Source organism: Ascidiella aspersa, chromosome 6 (assembly GCF_963924565.1).
Source record: "Ascidiella aspersa chromosome 6, kaAscAspe10.2, whole genome shotgun sequence".
Taxonomy (NCBI): domain Eukaryota; kingdom Metazoa; phylum Chordata; class Ascidiacea; order Phlebobranchia; family Ascidiidae; genus Ascidiella; species Ascidiella aspersa.
The window spans coordinates 32347311-32371158 of record NC_139452.1 but is presented as its reverse complement, the minus strand read 5'-3'; the positions used below and the strand labels follow the sequence as shown (position 1 = coordinate 32371158).

The window sequence follows — 23848 nt, the reverse complement described above, 5'->3', positions numbered from 1 at the left end:
CAGTTTATTCCCAAACAATAAATCAAAATTTGAAATCAACTACGAAAGTGTGGACATAAAAAAAATAACTTTAAACTTAATAAACATGGAAAAGTTGGTATAAGATTTCATAAAACTAAACACACTCTGGAGCATAATGGTTGGAGGTTGTAGTAAGACGTAATAAGAATATCATAGCCCATACAGAAGTAGGTATTATTTTGAACATTTCGAATAACTCTTTATTCATTTTCAACATCTAAAATGATACCTAAAAAATTATACCTACAAAAAAAAAATGATACCAAAAAATGACACTTACAAAATGATACCTACTTCTGTATGGGCTTTGGTATTCTTATTACGTCTAAACACACTATCATATGGAAATAACTACATTAATTTAACAAAATTATTACAGCATATTAGTAATTATAATTTTTTTTATTGATTTATATTTTCATAAATGTTGGGAGATGAGAGTTGTTCTTTCACCACCTTGTAGATGTACTTGTAGCATTCCTGGAAAAAAATGATGTTTAGGAGTGCGTGTTGCTTTTACCTTACATTTATAACCTAACAATCTACCTTGTATAAACCTAGCAATGTAAAAAAAAATGTTTTATTGAAAATGTTCAACTATTTATCACATATGAAACATCTGTCAGGAAAATACTGCATAATCAGTCTTTCTAATATATATATCAATTGAATATTATTTCAAATTAAAGTTGGAGTTTAACTGCTTGCTGAAATAGGAATATCTGTTCAGATAAATGTGTATCATCAAGAACATTGTGCCTCATGTCAGAGATTAACTTATAATTTTTTTGTTTCTTTTTGTTATTGTTTTCTTTAAGCTCTTGTTTAAGTACATTAGCCTTGTCAGTTTAAGCCACTGTGTCATTTATGTGAAAACAAGTCATTTTGATATCTCCCAGCCAAGTCATTTATAGAAAAACTCAACTCCAAGTAGTCATTTGGAATAAATAACAAGTCAAGTCACAATCCAAGTCAAGTCCTTGTCTTAAAAATTAAACGTAAGCTATTTGTTAAAAGTGTGCGGCAAATTGTTTTTAATTTGTTTTGTGCACCTGGCTTAAAAAAAATTAAGAACCACTGGTTTAAGTTCTTTGTGTAAAACTGTTTCTTGAGCTCTTTGTGTTATTTGAAATCAAAGTGTAGAAGACCCTTCTTGTCTTATTAAACTTATTGTTTAACTAACCAGGTTGTCCACCATGTTTGGTCTCACATCCCTCAGATCTTTCACGGTTCTTAAAACATCGACTTTATTCTGAGCTTTCAATCTTTCCAGAATGTTCATCAGAGCAATGAAGGCGCCGGTCCTCAAAGTTCCTTTGCTGAAAACAATGATATTTTGAACAACAGGTGAAGTAAACAAATAATATTGAAGTTTTAGAGCATTGAGCGACAGCAATCTCTAGTTTATTTTATAAGCAGTTTTGTAAATTGGCAGGTTTCAGTGATAACAAACATTTTAGTTGTTATATTCATGTATATTTTGTGTTGTAATGTATATCTTTCATTTTATGCCAGAAACTCTAGAAAATGGCTATTTGACCAGATCGCTCTTTTACACATGCACCAATGCAGGAATATCTATTGATTTGAGTTAGGATGGGGTTAGTGTTTGGGTGGTAGCATTAAATTTAATTTTCCGAGTTTTAGATTTGCTTTTTTAGCCAGGTAAATAGCCTCAGGAAGGGCTGATAGGCCGAATTGCTCTTTTGCGCTTTACACCTGTAAGGTGATTTACTACTTTGGAGCCCGAGTCAATATCCTTTAACAAAATTCTATGGTAATGGCAAACAAATTTCTGGTGACCAAAAATGACAATATAAGAAAAAACCTGCATTAGTTTCAAGTTTGTAATCTCGTGGATATCCTTCACCATTTTATCTTATTACTACAGAGAACTTATAAAACCATGAGATTTTGGCAATGTGGTAATGTAACTCCTGAAATAGCTAAAATTTCAAAATTATGAGTGCAAACTATAAATAAACCTCCCACCTATCATCATCGTTGGTCAAAAAGCAGCTTCAGAAGGACTAGATCACACTTTTTAACACACTTGTATGTGCGATTGTGCATCTTCCATTGAACCACCGCCTAACATAACATTTCATTCACAGTGTTTATCACATTGCTGCCACCTTGTGGATTTACCTGCATTTAACCAGAACTCTGCTGCCCTCTTGTGAGCTTTCTTGTGACCTTTGAACCTCTTTGATCAGCTCCAACATGAACTTTGTATTCGGAGGGATGTTAACATTTTTCCAGGTGTTCAAAACCAGGTATTTCACCACAATTGAATCCTTATTGTTGGATAATGATAATGAAAAATAATTTTAAACTTCCAATTGCAATAATAATTTTTCCTAGTTACTTTGCATATTTTATTGCAATTCATTTTTTTAATACATGAAAATGTTTAAATATTAATGTGCTTACAAAACTTTCCTTAATAAAGGAAATTTACAGCATGTTTTTGTGGCCATGCGTAATAATAAGTATGTATATTATTATTCCAACATATATTTCATATTACTCCACCTTAACTGGTGACGTCATCTCCACTTTCACAGTTCTCTCAACAAAACTTGCTCGATTATTCGTTGACTCAATTGTGAGTTTCACATCTCCAAAGTCCACCATTTCTCCTCCACTTCTAGTAATCATGTCAGCTTCATAAGGCTAAAAAGTGTGAAATTGTGTTACATTAACAACAATGCATTGTCTTGTTAGGGACAAATAAATTAGTCAGCCATTAGGATTTGTTTAAAAGTAATGGCTAAAAAGAAACATTAATACTGTGTGTACAACTGTGATTTAGCTCTTCAGATGTCGCACTGACCAACGATTACGGCTTTTGTATCATAGTACACCGGAAGCCATCACGACTGACCGAATCTGTCGATCAATGATGCAAGCAGGGCGGGCTAAAAAACAACTGGTCTGTTGTGAGGTTCCAACTCATGAACCGGCCATAACATAACCATCATGCTAGTGACTTACACTCAGTGGTGAATTTTATTCATCAAAAGACAAGGTAAAGACAAATATTAAGAAACCGTAACTCTGTAGGACAATTTCTACCTAAGCAGACTTGTGTTATGGATGTTTTGGATTGTAAATTTAGTTATTATTGATACTTTTTACTCACAACAACATACCTCCAAACACACAACAGTGTTGACTCGCTGATAAACCATTGACTTCCAGAACTCTGCTTGTTTGTCACTAGAAGGTGATTGTGATGCAATAAAGGTTGTAGAACAGTTGTATCCCTGATAAAGGAAATTCATCAATAGGTTTTAAGTATGAAAAAATACAATGGTTGAAAGCAATCGAATAATTGCTGTAACTAATAAAAATACATTATCCAAGGTTCTTATTGTATCTCTACATTGGCTGGTAGTAAAATAAGTAGACATTAATGTTAGGGTATACGTTAAAAGTTAAGCTTAGCTGTGTACGTTGTTAATCTAGAACTATTGTGTTCTGATTTACATGCCAGCCCATAAAGCAAATACTTTTTTGTAAAATATGTTTACCTTTATGTCTGTGATGCTTTCATCTGTTCTTGATTGCACTTGACCTAAATGTGTTAAAGAATTTTAGTTTCTACATAAATATCAATAGTTCTGTAAAATTTTAGAATTTTTTTTTCCTAAAAACAAAAACCCAAATGGATAAATGCAGTTTATTCCTACAAGTCTCATCACAATTTATTTCAAATAAAATCAAATTAAGATTAATGATTCTCATAAGAGCCAAATGTTTTCACCACACAACACTAAAACAAGCTCATTTAGGTTTTCTAAGCTTTGTACTTGGTTTGTCTTTTTTTCGTAAATTTGTATTATCAACACTACTTTTTGGTAAAACTGTTTGGTTTGCATTTACAAATAATAACTTACCCATCGTCTGGATTTGAGAAAGAAGATTGAATTCTTCATTTACGACTTCAGCTCTAAAACATATAAAAAAATTATAATTTACTGTTGTTCTGTAAAACAAGCATATCACTAAAATTAACTCAAACACTTAAGTCACCGCTTTTAAAAAGTGTTTTCATTAAAAATTTCAGAATAAAATGAGTTATTTGTTTCAATTTTTGTACTAAAACATGTTATATATTCCGTTTTTGTTACTTTTAGTTGAGTTATTTCTCATAATTGGCCGAGTTTACTAATTGTATTAGTTAACTGTTTTATTTTTATGTCAATGACTTGACTTAAAATTAAATTGCTCTAATAATGACTTGACTGGGAAGCGATTACTTTGTTATTTTTACATCATAACTTTTTATTTTTTTAAACTTGACTTAAGTTATTATTTAAATGACATGTTGGCATCACCGCTATTGGCACACGCTTTATTTTATGAATCACTTACAAGTCATCTTCAGTGAGACTCAATAGTTCGGTTGTTGTCCGATCACTTGCCGGAAACATTTCATGTTCCATTATAAGCTTGTGGATGAAGACATATTGTTGCTGAAATAAATAAAATATTGTTGGACAAAATTGAACAGATTAAATGTGCACAACTCACAGTTCTAAAAAAAGGGCCTCTACTAAATTTAGACTGGAAGTTACCTCTAAGGGGTAAATAATTGAAATGTGTCAACAAATGTCACAAAACCTCTGCAATTAGATCAATTAGATTTGATCAAGTATTATTTTTGTTACTTTTCACTTTTACACCAACAGGAGTCTAGTCTGATTAAGGTAAGCAACTATTTTTTATCAGCTGTTTGTGTCATCAAACTGAAAAAGTGATTTTTCATGTTTAGGCATAACAATGAAGTCATTCGGTAGCAGATCGCAGTACGTTTCATCTAAAATATTGTTTCTAAGGGGTAGAAAAAATGTCAAGTAACTGACATCCCTTCTCTCTATATGTTCTGTTAGTGCCACAAAAAGTATAATCTTACCAGAGTCTGAACCATTTCCGTCCTGTTCTCCCTCATCTTGATTACAGTTCGGGCAATTTCAACATTTTCTTCTGCGTCGAGTTGATCAAACGAAACGTCCATCGCGATGTAAGTTCCAGTACGACCCACTCCAGCACTAGAAGTAAATGACAATGTTGATGATAATAATGACCTTACAAAACAATAAAATATGACAAATACTTACATAATATAAACTCCAGGACGAATGGTAAATGAAACACAACACAAAAAAATGTTATAGGTATATCTAGTTGTAATATCATACTATTGAGTGGATTAAAAAAGCAGATTTATTTAAGGTTAGAGATACATATTTGGTACAATGCAAACCAACATTGAAATCTTTGTTGTTTTTGTGCGCAAGCTTAAACAACACTTCTGTTATTCCAAGCTTAGTCAAACCTTCATATTATTATTTTTTCTTTGCTGTCTAAACACAGTGTTAAAGTCTAGAAACAGTATATTGGAACTGCATATTACCTTTCTTTGGCAAATATTTTTTTGTGCATGATTAATTTAAGGTTGTAAGTTTTGCAAGGACAGAATTATCATAGCCCAGAAAATATTATATATTTAGGAAATTATGTTTTTTCCATTAAAATCCTTCAAGATTTCTCTTAAATAAATCAAAAAAACATTTTCACCTGCAATGGACCACAATAGGAGCTTGTTTGTCGTGTTTTTCTTCCACCATTCTCCTCAAGTAAACCATGTTTGAAGTTGTAGTTGGAATTCCATGGTCGGGCCAGGTTGTGTATTGGAACTGAGTCACGTTACGCGTTTCCTGAAAGTAATAAGACACTGTGGTTTAAGCAGGGAATGAAATTGTGGGGTATTCCTGATTTAAGAACACACAACACTGTCTTTATTAAGAAACCTTACGCGTTTCCTGAAAGTAATATGACAGCGTGGTTAGGCGTAGAGTGTAACTGTTTGGATATGACTGATTTAAAAACACAATACTGCTTTCAGAATGAGTCTTAAACCAAAAACAATAATTCCATAGCATATGTATAAAGAAAAACACTTTGCAAAATAAAGTTTAGGAAAAGTTGTTTTTGTCTAGATAAAAACTTTTTGTAACTTTTAGACAAAATCACAATAAATGTTTATCGTTTTTTATCTAATGTAAACATAAATATATGCTTCTTGAATTTTTAACGCCTTTTAAATTAGTCTAAAAAACACTTCTATTAATTGTTTAAATTGACAATTTTTATTTTATCTAAAATGCATTTTTATCTAAAAATAAAATCCATTATATACACCTCTATAAAGCAGATTGTAAACTGTCTTCTGATAATTCCACCAAGTCTTGTTTCTTCTTCACAAATGATAGAAATCTTTCCATGTTGAACACTTGTCCCAAGTTCAGGCCAATATTTAGCACATTTCGCCTGGAAAGCATTCACTTTTGTAATATTATCAACCAACTTATTTCATTAAAAATTGCATTATAATTGAAATATCCATTAATTTATAAAAACCATTGAATAAGGACATGGTGTTGTATAGTTGGGAAGTTAATACCATTTATGAAGTTCAAACCCTTTTTTACTTGGTTAAGAAATATGGTTTTGAGAAGTTGACTTTTGTGACGTATACTAAAAACTAGGTTACACTCTATGGGAACCTGAAGCTTTAAGTTCTTACCAATGTTGACTTTAAATTCCTGACCGGAAAAACAGGATATCTAGCAAAGCTAGTACTGAGATCAGATACTTTTTAAGATGTTTTAAAAAGGTATATATTTTGCCTTAAAAAACATCGTCAGTATATCTTCGACTTAAAATATACGGACGACAATGTCTGTTATTGCTACACTTTTAAAAGGAGCTACTAAACCTGGCAATTTTGCCCAGGTAGAATAATTGACATTTTAGTTCCCGAACCTTGTTCCTTTCCTTAATTCCAGTCAGCATGACGATGATTGAAGCATTTTGTTGCCAAACCATCAGCCAGAAATCACCCATAGTGTTTGGCTTGGGGCCTTGAGATGCTATGAACTTATTCTTCTTGGAATATCCCTTTATAAAAAATGGATTTAATTTTTTTGGTTGGCTGTTAAAACACACTATAAGATATTAGTGGCAAATATTGAAAGAATTCATCCAAATTATTCAATTCTAAAGCACAACGTGAAACAAGCTACAAATAAATGTTATGCCATTTTTGGCTATTTATATACTGCGAACTCACGACCTCGGGTCAAGCCGGGGTGCTAGATCTCAGTTGTTGACACACATATGTGTGTGCATGTTTCATTGAACTACTTTAAAATGTTAATATCTTCAACGCTGTTTTATATAGAAGTAATTATTGAAGGATTAAGGTGTCAAACTTAAATGTCTTCGAAAACAGAAACGAAACAAATGTTACACCAAATCTTCGTTCCAACGTAACAGCGTGTCGCAGACCTCGTGTAAGCAGACAACTTTTAAACAAAACTTTATTCTAAAAAGGCCACAACACAGATAAAGCCAACAATAATTAACTTAACATCAAACGATGCATACTGAGGTATTTATTTAAAAACAGATGGAAACAAGTTTGTTTACCTCCATAAAACAAGCGTTTATGTAATCATCCTGTCCTTGCCCTCCAAGTACAACTCTCGCATGGTCAACTGTGATAATAACAAAAGTATGTCATTTCTAGCTCTGTAGCACTTACACTTCTATGTTGGAGAATTTGTTACACTTTAGTTAAACAAAAATCTCGTACAGACAATAACTGTGAAACTTTAAATGTGTATAATGTTTAATTGATTCATAAGAATTAAGATACTGATGGTATATGTGTTTATACGGCGAACTATACATTTCTGTAAATTTTATTAAATTATTTATGCTTTGCACCTATTTTATATTAAACAGTCTAAAAAAAGAACATTTATGTATTATTATTTACCTTTCCCTAACAATGTCAACTACAAACACATTGAACCTTAATATATTAGGTTACAATAATAAAACTGAAAAAAGACATACTTCCAATGAGGAGTTGTTGTTTTTATGTCATTTAAGACACAACTTGGTTAGATGTTTAATTAGTACAACTTACAAGAATGTATGTTTCTGTATCTATTCTTCTCAGCATTTTGTGGAAGTTGAGAGAAATGATTTTCCTTTGTGTTGACTTTGCTCGTATTGACAATTTCCTGAAAAATATATTAACAATTCAGCTCAGTAAGTCATTGTTGCTATTTATTTCCTTTACTTAAATGTTTTCTATAAAACTCCAGTATTAATGACAATAAACAGCATCAATTTGAATACGTTTATTTTAGTAGGTATCCATGACTTAAAGACAGCAACTGATTTCAAATTCAAAGAAATCATTTAATTATTATTAATAGTTGCTCTAAAAGCATTTTGCATTGTCTAACAGACAACAATAAACTTGCCTGAAATTCTTTGGTGAAGAGCATCATGTTATTTCCAGCCTTTTCTTCAAACAACATTTTCATTTTCCAAGTTTCTAAAAGCGTTTTTTAGTTTGATTCCTTGATTTTGTCTTTAGTTATTCACTCATACTTATAAGTAACAGTAAAATAACATTAATAACTTACTTTGTGGCTTTGTAGTACTGCCATCTCCTTTAATAAAGTTCTCATAGTGGCATACTTCAGTCTATAAAAGTGCAAATGATTTAATTAAGTAGTGCTGTGTTATGCATATGTCTACATACCTTTGGCTCTTCAGTGTTTAGTCTTGGCAAGATTTCAGGAGCTTCAGTATTGCTGGCAGCTGTAGAAAATAGGTTTTTAATTATCCAAAAACACTTTTTCCAGGGTTTAGTATAAATGATACCTGCCACATACAATTTAATGACCCTAATAACTAAACCATTAAAACTGTATAAGCTATAATTTTTCTACAATGATTTTCTAAATAGTGTGAGAGAGCATTAATTTGATAAAAGCAAATCCCTTGAATGCTGCATTATTTCTGTCTTTTAAATCTGTGCCTAAACACAAATGTGATTAATTAACTTTCTTCCTTATTTTATTAACTTACCTTGAAGACTTATTTGATCCAGTTCATTTCCAATTGGTCCATCTGGGACTAGTATAAATGTTTTAATGATATAGTTTTATTCCTATTTTAGAAAATTTGTGAAAACCTTAAACTAAATAGTAATTAAATTTACTAGACAAAGTTTATAGGTTAGTAGTAGGCTGACCATTCTTATAACAAACTCCCAAAACAAACCTGTAACATTAAGACTAGGTGGCAAACTTTTCTTGGCAGTTCGGCGTTTCCTGTAATATGATGCAAGGATTTGCTACACCAAGGCATTATTAAGCTTAATAATGAATTGCAAGCCAAAAAGGTTGAGTAGATCGACATCAGCTTGATTAAGCTATTTTCAGTCATTTGGAATGTCTTAATCGAGAGGATGTCAATTCATATCGATCTCAACCAGTTTGGCTTTGCAATGTGTTATATTAAGCTACATTATAGATCTATGTATACTGCATAGTGTACCCAAGGGTTTAATTGTAAAAAAACGTTTTATGCATAAACTTTTAAAGGTCAATAACATTATTTTTAATAAATGTACGCTACACACTATTTACAATTATACATACTTCAAAGAAAGTATTTGGGAATACATATTATATTGTATTTAACAAGTATATTGATAGATTAGAAGCCATTATCTATGTAACATATTTATTTAAAAAAAGTAATAAACGACTGATTTGCAAATCTAATAACCCACAGTATGGTATTCCTTTCACAATTTACCTCACAATAAAGAACATAACTGCCATTGCAACCAAAGCCAGTATTATTGCTCCAACTATTCCAGCAATCAGGCCTACTGACAGGTAAAAACAATATTAATTTATTTTTGGAACACAATACACATATTGATAATTGTGATAAATATACTAAAGTCATAACATTCGATTAAATCGTCATTTTATTGTTTACAACCTTTCAAGCTTGGGTTATCAAATTTTAATGTAATACATAGCCAACTGTTTTCACTAAATAATAATTATGAAAATAGAAAGTACTATATTAATGGAATGTAACACAATACATAATAACTTAAATAAAATACATAATAACTAAAAGTAAATACATTATAACTAGATTTCTGTGCAATATATTTTAAATAAATGTGATCTTACTATGTTCAGCAAAATATTATTTACCTGTGTTTGTTTCTTGTTTCTTTACTTCTTTATTTGCTTTTTCACACTGACCTTTGACCTCACTTTGTTCACTTGACCCCTCGCACGTGAGAGTTTGAATCTGGGAACGATGTTAAGTTAAATTTGAATAATTCAATATTTTTTGCTAATTTATTCGAAATTTAAATGATTTTACAACGACATTACCTTCTCTGAATAAAAAAAAACAGATTTTTGAATAAAAAAGGCATAAAACTGTATACATATTTGGTGTATTTATCCGATGGAAAATCGATACAGCATAACAAATCACATTACTTCACTTTGTTTGATTTGTACACATTAACATATGCAGCTTACTTTTAGAGTAATATTTCTTCCATTTGGATGCATTGTTGTGTTTATTTTCAATGAATTGTTGTTTTTGGCTTCAAAAAGTTGAAGTGTTGTCAAAATGTCACTTGAAGCCGAAACCTGAACAGTGAGATTTAAAAAATAGGAACCAATGGTGTAAGCTTCAGACTAATAGTTGTTTGTGCTGACATGAGAAAGAAATTATTACAAGGATGTTTACTTATTCAAGCTTCATGTTTCCTTGTTATAATAAATAGAAAATTCCCAAAATTGAAAAATACCTACATTATAGTAGATAATGTTTGTGTGGTTTGTGTTTACTTGCAACAGACAAGGATTGCTTGAGATCACCGATGCACTTGTAACTGCATCTGGAAGTATTACTGCTCTTGTTGTCAAGTTTAACCTGCTTTCAACTGAAAAGTTGCTGCAGCCGATAAATTCAACTGCGATCTGAAACATAATATAGGCTGAAATTGTAGATTTTCAACTTTTTATTGAAACTCATAATGAGAACATACCTTCAGCGCATATTTTGTCATTGGTCTAAGTGTATTTATTGTAGCTTGCAAGTCAATATACTGAATACTTTTTGATTGAACATTTAAATCGTTTTTCTGGGTTAACACATCAACCTGAAATATGAAGTTATATTGCACCAAGAACTAGTTATTATTAAGGCTAGAAAGCTTATTGAAATCAAAAGTTCCATAACTTTGTGTTGATAGATCAACCTGGAACTGTTAAACTTGAGTTAAAATCATATTTATTGTGAAATTATAGACTTACCTTGTTGATTGTGAGTCCAGTTTGGTTTGTTATTTTACCAAACTGATCGGTCCACATTATAGTAGCATTTGACGAATTACATTTAGTTGTTGTTTCTTTTAAAATTGGGGTAACTGTAAAAATGAAAATATAAAAAACATTATTAAAAATTGCCTTTTCAGATTTAAATTTTAATAGGACTTTTTCAAGCCTAATTAATTTAAAACCTTACATTTGACTTGGCATATGTAGTAAGCTTTAGTTGTACAGTTGACATTAACTGTCTCCCATCCATTAGTTCCATAAGAAAGTGCTTTTTGCTGACAAGTTGTTTTATTTAGTGAAGTGAAGTTTGCTGTTGTTCCATCGCTCCACAACCATTGCTTGGATTTCCATTTGGCTCCAAGTAATATTTTTTTGTCTACTATTAAAACAAATAAACTCTTCAGTCAAAACTTTGTTTCTAAGAGCAATCATGACAATGACCAATATACTTTTTTACAAAATCAGTTAATAAACCTAAAATATACACAAATATCTAAAAAAAAATAGCTTAACTATTAATAAAAACTTTCAGAAAAAGATGAATATTATGTTCTTAAAGGGTATTTGTCATCTTCAAGGCAGCAAATAATTGTAGCTTTTAAAATTTATTTTATTAAATATTGATATCTTATTTTGGACTAGATTACTAATTTCATAAACATTTTTACCTGGTACATAGAATGTTCCAACTGTAAACTTGTGATTGTAATGAACCTCACCACTGACGTCTGTCAAACGATTCGAGTAAATTTCTTTCATCCTTCGTTGGTAAATAAATATTGCTTTATGTCCAGGGGTTGGTGATTTATTTGCGAACAATGTAAAATCATAAGTCCAACCTAAAAAGTAATGCTTTATTAAAAATGTCAGTAAAGTGTGTTTGGCAGTTCTATTACATAATTAATAGTTTCCGTTGAGAAATTAGTTTGCCCTCAAAATACTGGATTAAGTGAATCTGTTAAGTTGGAAGTGGGACAGTCTACAAAAGACTGTTTAGACACCCTGTACAAATTTGTGTAAGTAATCTAGTGTTTCCAATGCAGACAATTGATAGATTGATAATAACTAATTATTGTAATTAGGTGTTTGGCAAATTTAAACAACCAATGTGAGTAAACTATTTCTTACCATCACCATCACATGTTGTTCCGTTTTGAACAGACCATTTATATCTTCTTCCATCAGCATAACAGAAGTATATGGCAGTCCTCCCAGTCGCATTTCTGTGTATGTGTTAAATTGCATGAAACTCATGTGATGAATAATGTGAGAATATGATGTAATCCAGATGACTTACGTGTTGTAAAGGTCGACATATGACAAGTGCCCCAACCTAGAAGTGCTTTTCCAATCACCAACTTTATCAGGTGATTTCGAGTATTTGTAAAACAATGCGTTTAGATGAATACTGTTATTTCGCTTGTAGAAAATCCAAACTCTTGTAAGATCTGCAAAATAAATTCAAAAATGTTGTTTGGTTAAGATTATTTTTTTAGTGTAAGGTATTTAACTGGTCTAGATTAATATTGCACAAACCAAAATTAAAAAAAAAATCAACTAAAAACACTTTACTTCTTTGACATTGTAATATCACTATTTATTTCTGTTGATTAACAACAATTGTACAGGATAAAAACCTTAACTTAGCAATATATAATGTTTTTGTTCAACCTGTCCGTAAGGTGTCAGCCATCGATGTTGTTGTTTGATTTGTTTTCTCATCATTATTCACCACTAGATGTCCTCCCAACAATGCACAATTGTTTTCAGCATCATTTGAATTCAAAATATCATTTGACAACTTTAACAGCTTTGACCCAACTCCATTTATAGCTGGATTGCAAATTGCTGAAATAAACAAAAATGTGCTACAACTCAGAAAATTCAACTGAAAAGTTTTCAATTTTACCAAAACTTTAACACCATTTATGATTTAACTGACACACAAAAAAAACCTAAATTTCACTACTTTAGTGTCAACCTTAAAAGAATATTAATTAAATGCACATTTAACATTTACTTGAACATTGATGAGACAAAATCCCTGCCTAAATTACAACTGAAACATTTAAATAGTTTAAGAGGAACTATACACTAAAGTAATCATAATGACACTTCAGTGCTTTACTATTATGTAAAAATGGAAGTAAACAGAACAAGAAATCAAGTTAGAGACAGAACTAATAAATAGTTATTTTTCTTTCAAATTATGTTTGTAATAAAACATTTTCTGAACTTACCTGTACATTGACTTGCAAAAAATGCAACGATAAAAGCAATAATAATAAGCATATTTGCTAGAAGTTGTTCTATTTAATTTAACTACAATTATAAAAACATAATAGTTAAGATGCTGAATCTCTCAGTGCTTTGACTAAGCGTAACCACATGGTTTAAGTTATTAATTTTATCTACACCAATTTCATTTAAAGCAATTTGGACTAGTATTGATTTGCTGAAATTATTAGTTGAAACACAAACTATGATATTGGTAAGAATAACTCCATCAATACATTATTAACTGCTTTAACTAAATGGAACCTCATGGTAAGAAAAAATAAAGACTGTGCCGTTTTGTTTGTTTTACTTTTAGTCAATCACAACATTGAGGTTTGTGTAGGCATTTGTCATTTGTGTGGGCATGTCTGTATGCATGCAGCACAAATTTGTGGAAAATACTCTTTGTGTAAATAATAGAAAATTAATTAGTTTTTACTAGAGTTTTCCCATAACCCATATTTATCATTTAAAATAAACGTTGAATTCCCCCCTACAGAGATCGCGAAGAAGGGTCAGGATTGGTTGGGTCGGCGCCGATTGAACCCGAAGCACCCCCTGATGTTGGTTCCAACCATTGACCTCAACAACAGAGAGATGTTATCGTTTTTATGTTGTTAAAATTATTTTTTTTCGCTTGACTAGCCAATCTAAATATTTGTTGTGCTACAAGTTTACTTACAAGTGATTTGACAAGCGTAATATGCTTTTGTTGTACATCCAACGTTAACTGTTTCCCATCCATTAACCTCATATGACAAAGCTTTTTGTTGGCAAGAGTTAAGAGGTTTAAAATTAGCAATTGTTCCATCACTCCAAAGCCATTGATTGGAATTCCATTTGGCTCCAAGTAAGACCTTAAAGTCTGAACATTTTTTATTGTTATGAAATAATTTGATCATATCAATTGTAATTAATAAACATATAATACACTGAAAGGTACACAGTATATCCACATTTATTCTACTTTACTTTCCAATTTTTTGCAACAAAGCATCAACCATGTTACCACAAAAACTGTTCTAAACAAAACTTTGGTTGTGTGGTTCAAAAGAAGTATTGTTATTTGCTGAAGCTAGAAATAGAACTGTGGGTGTGAATCCATTTGTGAGAGTAAAATAACAACAACTTCTACACCTCTCAATGCTGCAGCTTATTTTCTGTCTAAAATGGACTTTAGCTTGGTTTGGTTTCACCTGAATATAGATCTACCACTCCAGTGTTTTTATTATGGTTTATTGACAATGATAGGTCACATGTAACACATCAACCTAAATATACAAAAAAAAACAGAAAAAAATAAAAATATTTAACGACAAGAGCAAATTAGACAATATTCTTCTGCCACACAAAATAAAACAGTTTATTCCCAAACAATAAATCAAAATTTAAAATCAACTACGAAAGTGTGGACATAAAAAAAATAACTTTAAACTTAATAAACTTGGAAAAGTTGGAATAAGATTTCATAAAACTAAACACACTCTGGAGCATAATGGTTGGAGGTTGTAGTAAGACTTAATAAGAATATCAAATCCCATACAGAAGTAGGTATCATTTTGAACATTTCGAATAACTCTTTATTCATTTTCAACATCTAAAATGATACCTAAAAAATTATACCTACAAAAAAAAAAAAAATGATACCAAAAAATGATAAAAATGATACCTACAAAATGATACCTACTTCTGTATGGGCTTTGGTATTCTTATTACGTCTAAACACCCTGTCATATGGAAATAACAATATTAATTTAACAAAATTACTACAGCATATTAGTAATTATAATTTTTTTTATTGATTTATATTTTCATAAATGTTGGGAGATGAGAGTTGTTCTTTCACCACCTTGTAGATGTACTTGTAACATTCCTGGAAAAAAATGATGTTTAGGAGTGCGTGTTGCTTTTACTTAATATTACATGTATAACCTAGCAACGTACATTGTATAAATGTTCTTTGTGTCCTATTGAAAATGTTCTTCAACTATTTATCACATATGAAACATCTGTCGGAAAAATACCGCATAATCAGTCTTTCTAATATAAATATCAATTGAATATTATTTCAAATTGAAGTTGTAGTTAAACTGCTTGCTCAAATAGGAATATCTATTCAGATAAATGTGTATCAGCAAGAACATATTGTGTCTCATGTCAGCGATTAACTTATAATTTTTGTTGTTTATTTTTGTTATTGTTTCCTTTAAGCTCTTGTTTAAGTACATTAGCCTTGTCAGTTTAAGCCAGTGTGTCATTTATGTGAAAACAAGTCATTTTTATATCTCTCAGCCAAGTCACAATCCAAGTCAAGTCCTTGTCTTAAAAATTAAACGTAAGCACCACCAGTTCAAGCTCTTTGTGTAAAACTGTTTCCTAAGCTCTTTGTGTTATTTGAAATCAAAGTGTAGAAGACCCTTCTTGTCTTATTAAACTTATTGTTTAACTAACCAGGTTGTCCACCATGTTTGGTCTCACATCCCTCAGATCTTTCACAGTTCTTGAAACATCGACTTTATTCTGAGCTTTCAATCTTTCCAGAATGTTCATCAGAGCAATGAAGGTGCCGGTCCTCGCAGTTCCATCGCTGAAAACAAGTTATTTTGAACAACAGGTGAAGTAATGAAATAACGTTGAAGTTATAAGGCATTGAGTGACAGCAATCTCTAGTTTATTTTATAAGCAGTTTTGTAAATTGGCAGGTTCCAGTGATAACAAACATTTTAGTTGTTATATTCATGTATATTTTGTGTTGTAATGTATATCTTTTATTTTATGCCAGACATTCTAGAAAATGGCTATTTGACCCGATCGCTCTTTTACACATGCACCAATGCAGGAATATCTATTGATTTGAGTTTGGATGTGGGGTTAGTGTTTGGGTGGTAGCATTAAATTTAATTTTACGAGTTTTAGATTTACTTTGTTAGCCAGGTAAATAGCATCAGGAAGTGCTGATAGGCTGAATCACTCTTTTGCGCTTTACACCTGTAAGGGTATTTACTACTTTGGTGCCTGAGTCAATATCCCCTTACAACATTCTATGGTTATAACAAATTTCTGGTGACCAAAAATGACAATATAAGAAAAACCCTGCATTAATTTCAAGTTTGTAATGTCGTGGATATCCTTTACCATTGTATCTTATTACTACAGAGGACTTATGAAACCATGAGATTATATAAGGCAATGTGGTAATGTCACTCCTGAAATCAGTGCTTCTTAAGCTTTTTTAGTTTCTTTCACCCCCAGCATCTATCCCCGGATTTAATTCACCCTTGTCTCATAATATGATAAAACTATCTCGTCTATATATAACAGCACAAAATGACTTAAGTTGTTTCGACTTTTGTTAAGATCAACTCAAGCTAAGTTATACCATTGCAAATCTACAATTTCTCGAGCCCAGAAATATAAAGCAACAAAAGCACAAAACAAAGTCACCAAATTGTTTTACTAGGGCTACCATATTTTTAGCACCCAAAAAGAGGACATTTTTTTGCCTGCAAGTAAAACGATGGTATGAATTGTTACGTTTGAGAAATACGTGCCATATTCACACCTGTTTTCAGCAGCGGCACCCTTTGTAATTTTTCTATGACTTGCACCCCTACGAAAAGCAATTCGGAATTTTTAATTAAATATCACTGAGACAACTTGAAAATATAAAAGTTTGTTGATGGTCGCGTGAGGCTAAAAAAAATTGGATTTAATTGGTTGAATTGGCGCTAAACTGTAAAATCAGGAGGCTTTTCGCAAAACATTTCGTTCCCCTGTTGCTAGCCTGTTATCCAATTATATAAAATATGGATAAAAAATATTTCAAACGGTGGATAACTTTTATCATTTATCTATAAGTTAGAAAAATTATAAATAAATAGGGCTGTTGTACCTTCGATGATATAAAGAGACTTTGTGCTTTGTGCAACAAGTAAATAAAATTAGATAACAGAAGATTTGCAAATTTTTTTGGCAGTTTTAATGTTAAATTGGGCAAAAACAGAGTTTGTACAGCACTGTAGGAGTGGTGTACAACCAAAACGAAAATGATACCATTAGAATTATTTCAAAAAATTTAAATATTAACTTAGAGCTCGCCTTCCCCTTACAAATTGCTTGGAGCCCCCCTAGAAACCCTTTTTAAACCAGCAATTTCAGCAGCAATTCTGGCTTAAGTATTTTTTGGAAGTAAATACAACGTATCTAAAAGTCTTGTTAAAAGTATAAGCAACTTACTCGAAATGCGAAAAAAGAGGACATTTGGACATTTTTCAGCGTCCTCGGAGAACCATTCAGTTTTCTAAAAAGGAGCCAAATCCTCCTAAAAGAGGACATAAGGTAGGCCTAACTTATACACTCAGTGCAAACCAACTTAACTATTACAATAAGCAAAAAACACCAAAAATCAACAGTTCAGTAGTCGATTTACTTCAGAAAGTTGTTTACTAGTGACTATTGGATGCTCCTGAACTTTCGATCACCCTTATTCACCCCTTTTGGTTGGTTCACCCCTGCAAAAATTTTATTCACCCTGGGGTGAACCATTAACCACTTTAAGAAACACTGCCTGAAATAGCTATAATTTCAAAATTTTGATTGCAAACTACAAATAATCCTACCACTTATCATAATCATTGGTGAAAAAGCAGCTTTAGAAGGACTAGATCACACTTTTAAACACATTTGTATGTGCATCTTCCATTGAACCACCGCCTAACATATCATTTCATTCACAGTATTTATCACATTGCTGTCACCTTGTGGATTTACCTGCATTTAACCAGAACTCTGCTGCCCTCTTGTGGGCTTTTTTGTGACCTTTGAACCTCATCGATCAGCTCCAACATGAACTTTGAACTCAGAGGGACGTTAACATTTTTCCAGGTGTTCAGAACCAGGTATTTCACCACAATTGAATCCTTATTGTTGGATAACGGTAAAGAAAAATAATTTTAAACTTCTAATTGTAATAATAATATTTTCAAGTTACTTTGCATATCTCATTGCAATTCATTTATTTAATATATGAAAATGGTTAAATATTAATGTGCTTACCAAACTTCCCTTAATAAAGGAAATTTACAGGATGTTTTTGTAGCCATGCGTAATAATAAGTATATATATTATTAGTCCAACATATATTTCATATTACTCCACCTTAACAGGTGACGTCATCTCCACTTTCACAGTTCTCTCAACAAAACTTGCTCGATCATTCGTTGACTAAATTGTGAGTTTCACATCTCCAAAGTCCACCATTTCTCCTCCACTTCTAGTAATCATGTCAGCTTCATAAGGCTAAAAAGTGTGAAGAGGTGTTGTATTAACAACATTGCATTGTCTTGTTAGGCACAAACAATCAGTCAGGCATTGGGTTTAAAAGTAATGTCCATGACACTAAAATAATGAAACATTCCTACATAAGCATGTATTCTGCAATTTAGCTCTTGTCGCACTGACCAACGATTACGGCTTTTGTATTATAGTACACTGGAAGCCATCGCGACTGACCGAATCTGTCGATCAATGATGCAAGCAGGGCAGGCTAAAAACAACTAATCTGCAGTGAGGTTTGAACTCACTACACCGGCCAAACTGGAAATCACTTGATCATTCATAGACTAGTGCGTCCAGAAATCATACTGATAATAAAGGCACACATATCATAGTACATAGGAACCTTTAGAGTGGTTAACCGACTTCAATTAATCACTTGAAACAAGCAAGGTCAGGCTTGAAAATGCTATGTCTGTGGTGAGGTTCGAACTCACGACCTCAGTCATACTGGGACCGTCGCTCTACCAGCTGAGCTACACAGGCTCAGAGGGAAGCAAGTCAAGAAACAACCATAGCACTGTTGCTTGCTGCACCCTGTTCATAAAACTAGCCTTTAGTGAGGGTCGAACTCGCGACCTCGGTCATACCGGGACTGTCGCTCTACCAACTGAGCTACACAGGCTCAGAGGGGAGCAAGTCAAAAAGCAACCATAGCCCAGTTGTCTGCTGCATCCCACGACCTCAACCATGACAGGACTTTCATAATAGTAGAAGAGGCTCAGTGGTGAATTATATTTATCAAAAGACAGGATGAAGATAAATGTTCATAACCACATAATTTTTACCAAAGCAAACTTGTGTTATTGTTTCTTTGGATTGTAAATTAACAAACAAGTCATAATTTTCACTCACAACAACTTACCTCCAAACACACAACAGAGTTGACTCGCTGATAAATCATTGACTTCCAGAACTCTGCTTGTCTGTCACTAGAAGGTGATTGTGATGCAATAAAGATTGTAGAACAGTTATATCCCTGATAAATAAAGGAAATTTATAAATAGGTTCAAGCGTCAAAAATACAATGGTTGAAAACATATAAATTGTTGCTTTTAAATAAAAAATATTAGCCAAGATTCTTACTGTTTCTCTACAATGGCCAGCAATAAAACAGTAGCCATAAATGTTATGATATAAAGTATAAACAAAGCTTATCTGTGTATTTTGTTAACTATTGTGTTACAATTACTTATGTGCTCACTATGTACATGTACGAGACCATATATTTTTGTAAATTTCACCTTACTTTACCTGTACAACTGTGATCTCTCCGTCTGTTCTTGATTGCATTTGGCCTATATATGTGAGGAATTTTATTTAGGAGTTAAAATTCAACAGTTTTGTAATATTTTTAGAATTTTTTTTAAGAAATTTTCTGAAAACGATTGGTGAAAAAAGGATTCCGTTTGTAAATTATTCAATAAAAAATCAACTAAGGATTCTTAAAATCAAAAACAACTAAATTAATAAAAATATGTTTCACTCCTACGGTAACATCAGTAAGTTATTTCAAATAGCATAAGAATAAGTAACTGATGATGCTCATAAAAGCAAAATATATTTATCATAAAACAATAAAACAAGCTCATTTAGGTTTTTAAGTTTCTTTCTTAGTTTGTTTTTCTTACTTTTTCTTTTTTTTATCAACGCTACTTTTTGGTAAAACAGCTTGGTTGCATTTACAAATATTTATTTATTGACTTACCCATCGCCTGGATTTGAGAAAGAAGATTGAATTCTTCATTTATGACTTCAGCTCTGAAACACAGAATTAAGCGACCACACTGTTGTGTAAGATAAGCTTGTCACAAAATTAACATGAATGCTTAACTCAAACACTTAAGTCACTGCTTTTAAATGACTTGACTGGCTTAAATCATTTTGTAATATACCTTGGGTTAAAATTAAGTGTTTCAATCAAATTTTTGAATAAAACTGGGTTATCTCAATTTTTGTAGGTTAAAAAATTTCCATGCTATATATTGTGTTTTTGTTAGTTTTAATTAAGTTATTGCTCATATTCAGCCGAGTTTACCAATTATATTAGTTTGATGTCAATGACTTAACTTTAAATTAACTCGCTTGAATAATAATAACTTGACTGGGAACCAATGAATTGGCAACTAAGACTTGGTTATTTTTGCAAAATATTTAAGTCAACTTTTTTCAAAATGACTTGTTTGCATCACTGCTATTGACACACTTAGGGTTATTATGTGTGTCACTTACAAATCATCTTCAGTGAGATCCGATAGTTCGGTTGTTGTCCGATCACTTGCCGGAAACATTTCATGTTCCATTATAAGCTTGTGGATGAAGACATATTGTTGCTGGAATAATGAAAAATATTGTTGGACAAAATTGAGCAGATTAAATGTGTTTAAATAGCAGTTCTGATAAAATGACATAAAAATACCTCATAGGGTGACAATTTAAATAAAAACCTCTGCAAATAAGTTTGTTCAGATCAGAAAAGTTTTTCTATTTTTTATCTTTTAGGTTTCAGTCAGAACCAAACATATTTATATTTGGCAGATACAAAGACAATTTTCCCTATAGTATAAAATTTAACTTGTTCTTATTGGTGATACTATACTTTCACTTGAAGAACGAAATTAGGGGTTGTTTTCATTTTTTGTCTACCCATTTGCACTAATAGAAGTCTAGTATGGTTTAAATGATTTTTTTTTTCATGTTTAGGCATAATAATGAAGTCATTCGGTAGCAGATCGCAGTACGTTTCATCCAAAATATCTGGTCTCAGTGTCAAAAAAAATGCCAAGTACAGCACATCCCTTGTCATTATATGTACTTCTAGAGCCACAAAAAGTATAATCTTACCAGAGTCTGAACCATTTCCGTCTTGTTCTCCCTCATCTTGATCACAGTTCGAGCAACTTCAACGCTTTCTTCTGCGTCGAGTTGATCGAGCAAAACGTCCATCGCGATGTAAGTTCCAGTACGACCCACTCCAGCACTAGAGGTAAATCACAATGTTGACCATAATTAATGACAGTACAAAACAAAGAAATGTGATAAATACCTTCTATAATATAAACTCCAGGATGAATTTAAATGAAACACAACACAAAAAAAAAATGTTATAGGTATATCTAGTTGTAATATTGTACTGTTGAGTGGATTAAAAAAGCAGATATATTTAAGGTTAATGCAAACCAATAATGCAAACTTAGTTGCTTTTGTACGCAAGCTTAAACAACACTTAAAAAAAAAAAATGTAATTTCATCTGTATATTATTTTAAATTTAGAGCGTTCAGATTTTACGATAAAGATAAATTTATGCTATTTCTTAAATGCTTAAATGCTTCTCTAAGTAAATCACATCTTATTTTTCACTTGCCATTTATATAGTGAGTTTTACAAAACAAAATATTTGGTACAACACAAACCAATATAGAAATTTTTGTTGTTTTTGTAATTTGTTTGCTTAATCAACACTTTCGTTATTTTAAGTTTTGTCAAACCTTCGTAATATTATTTTTTCTTTGCTGTCTAAACACAGAAAACAGTATATTGGAAACTATATTTTTTTTGTACATGAATAATTTAAGGTTGTACAGGTTTTGCTAGGACGGAATTATCAAAGTCCAGAAAACTTTGTTATATATTTAGGAAATAAATTTTTTCAATAAAAATCTTACAAGATTTCTCTAAATAAATTTTCACCTGCAATGGACGACAATAGGAGCTTGTTTGTCGTGTTTTTCTTCCACCATTCTCTTCAAGTAAATCATGTCTGAAGTTGTAGTTGGAATTCCATGGTCGGGCCAGGTTGTGTATTGGAACTGAGTCACGTTACGCGTTTCCTGAAAGTAATAAGACACTGTGGCTTGATCAGGGAATGAAATTGCGGGATATTACTGATTTAAGAACACACAACACTGTCTTTATTAAGAAACCTTACGCGTTTCCCATAAGTAATATGATAACGTGGTTAAGCGTGTTACTGTTTGGATATGACTGATCTAAAAACACACAATACTGCTTTCAGAATGAGTCTTAAACCAAAACCAATAATTCCATAGCATATGTATAAAGAAAAACACTTTGCAAAATAAAGTTTAGGGAAAGTTGTTTTGTCTAAATAAAAACTTTTTGTAACTCTTAAACAAAATCACAATAATGGTTTACCTTTTTTATCCAATATAAAGACAAATATATGCTTCTTGAATTTCCAATGCGCTTAAATTAGTGGATTTAAATTGACTTGTTTTTATTTCGTTTCAATTTTTTATCTAGATGCAAGCTTTACGCACATATGACTCTTATACACAATTACATTAATTTTTTAATTGCCAACTCTTTATTTTATCTAAAATTCTTTAGGTGAGTTTTAAATATACCTCTCTAAGGCAAATTGCAAATTGCCTTCTGATAATTCCACCAAGCCTTGTTTCTTCTTCACAATTGATAGAGATCTCTCCATGTTGAACACTTGTCCCAAGTTCAGGCCAATATTTGGCACATTTAACCTGGAAAGCATTTACTTTTGTTTGTAATATTATTATCAACTTATTTTATTAAAAATTGTATTATAATTGAGATGTCCACAACAATGTCTGTTAATGCTACACTTTTAAAAGGAGCTATTAATTCTGGCAATTTTTTACCCAGGTAGAACTATTGACATTTTAGTTCCCAAACCTTGTTCCTTTCCTTTATTCCAGTCAGCATGACGATGATTGAAGCATTTTGTTGCCAAACCATCAGCCAGAAATCCCCCATAGTATTTGGCTTGGGGCCTTGAGATGCTATGAACTTATTCTTCTCTGAATATCCCTGTGAAAAAAAAAAATTTATTTGCTATTTTTTTCTGTATTTATATACTGCAACATAATGTTGAAGTTGTGATCTAGTTTAAACTTAAATATACTCAATGTTGTTTTATGAAGAAATAGTCACCAAAAGATTGAGGTGACAAACTTAAATGTAT

General features: G+C 31.6%; 1 protein-coding gene and 1 non-coding gene across 2 annotated transcripts; both read right to left on the bottom strand.

Moving 5' to 3' along the window:
* Window positions 1–423: 423 nt before the first annotated feature.
* LOC146141316 (receptor-type tyrosine-protein phosphatase alpha-like) lies at window positions 424–12500 on the bottom strand. The gene is made up of 18 exons (XM_083392880.1): window positions 12408–12500; window positions 10788–10919; window positions 10185–10233; window positions 8983–9030; window positions 8654–8712; window positions 8535–8595; window positions 7522–7589; window positions 6856–6990; window positions 5608–5747; window positions 4943–5078; window positions 4402–4502; window positions 3924–3976; window positions 3558–3601; window positions 3177–3290; window positions 2557–2697; window positions 2170–2318; window positions 1205–1340; window positions 424–501 (listed from the first exon to the last, which is right to left on the bottom strand). The coding sequence occupies exons 1-18, from the start codon at window positions 12498–12500 to the stop codon at window positions 424–426; spliced, it is 1737 nt and encodes a 578-aa protein (XP_083249006.1).
* Window positions 12501–19302: 6802 nt separating this feature from the next.
* Trnat-agu (transfer RNA threonine (anticodon AGU)) lies at window positions 19303–19376 on the bottom strand. Its single transcript has one exon. It is a non-coding gene; the product is annotated as a tRNA-Thr (tRNA).
* Window positions 19377–23848: the final 4472 nt, after the last annotated feature.

Excerpts from the sequence above, each read along its gene's own strand:
- LOC146141316 (XM_083392880.1), bottom strand. The coding sequence starts at position 12,500 with ATGCGACTGGGAGGACTGCCATATACTTCTGTTATGCTGATGGAAGAA. Across the intron at positions 10,920-12,407 it reads AACAACATGTGATGGTGATG|ATCGCAGTTGAATTTATCGG; the intron begins GTAAGAAATAGT and ends ATTATGTTTCAG. Across the intron at positions 3,602-3,923 it reads TTCTCAAATCCAGACGATGG|GTCAAGTGCAATCAAGAACA; the intron begins GTAAGTTATTAT and ends TAACACATTTAG.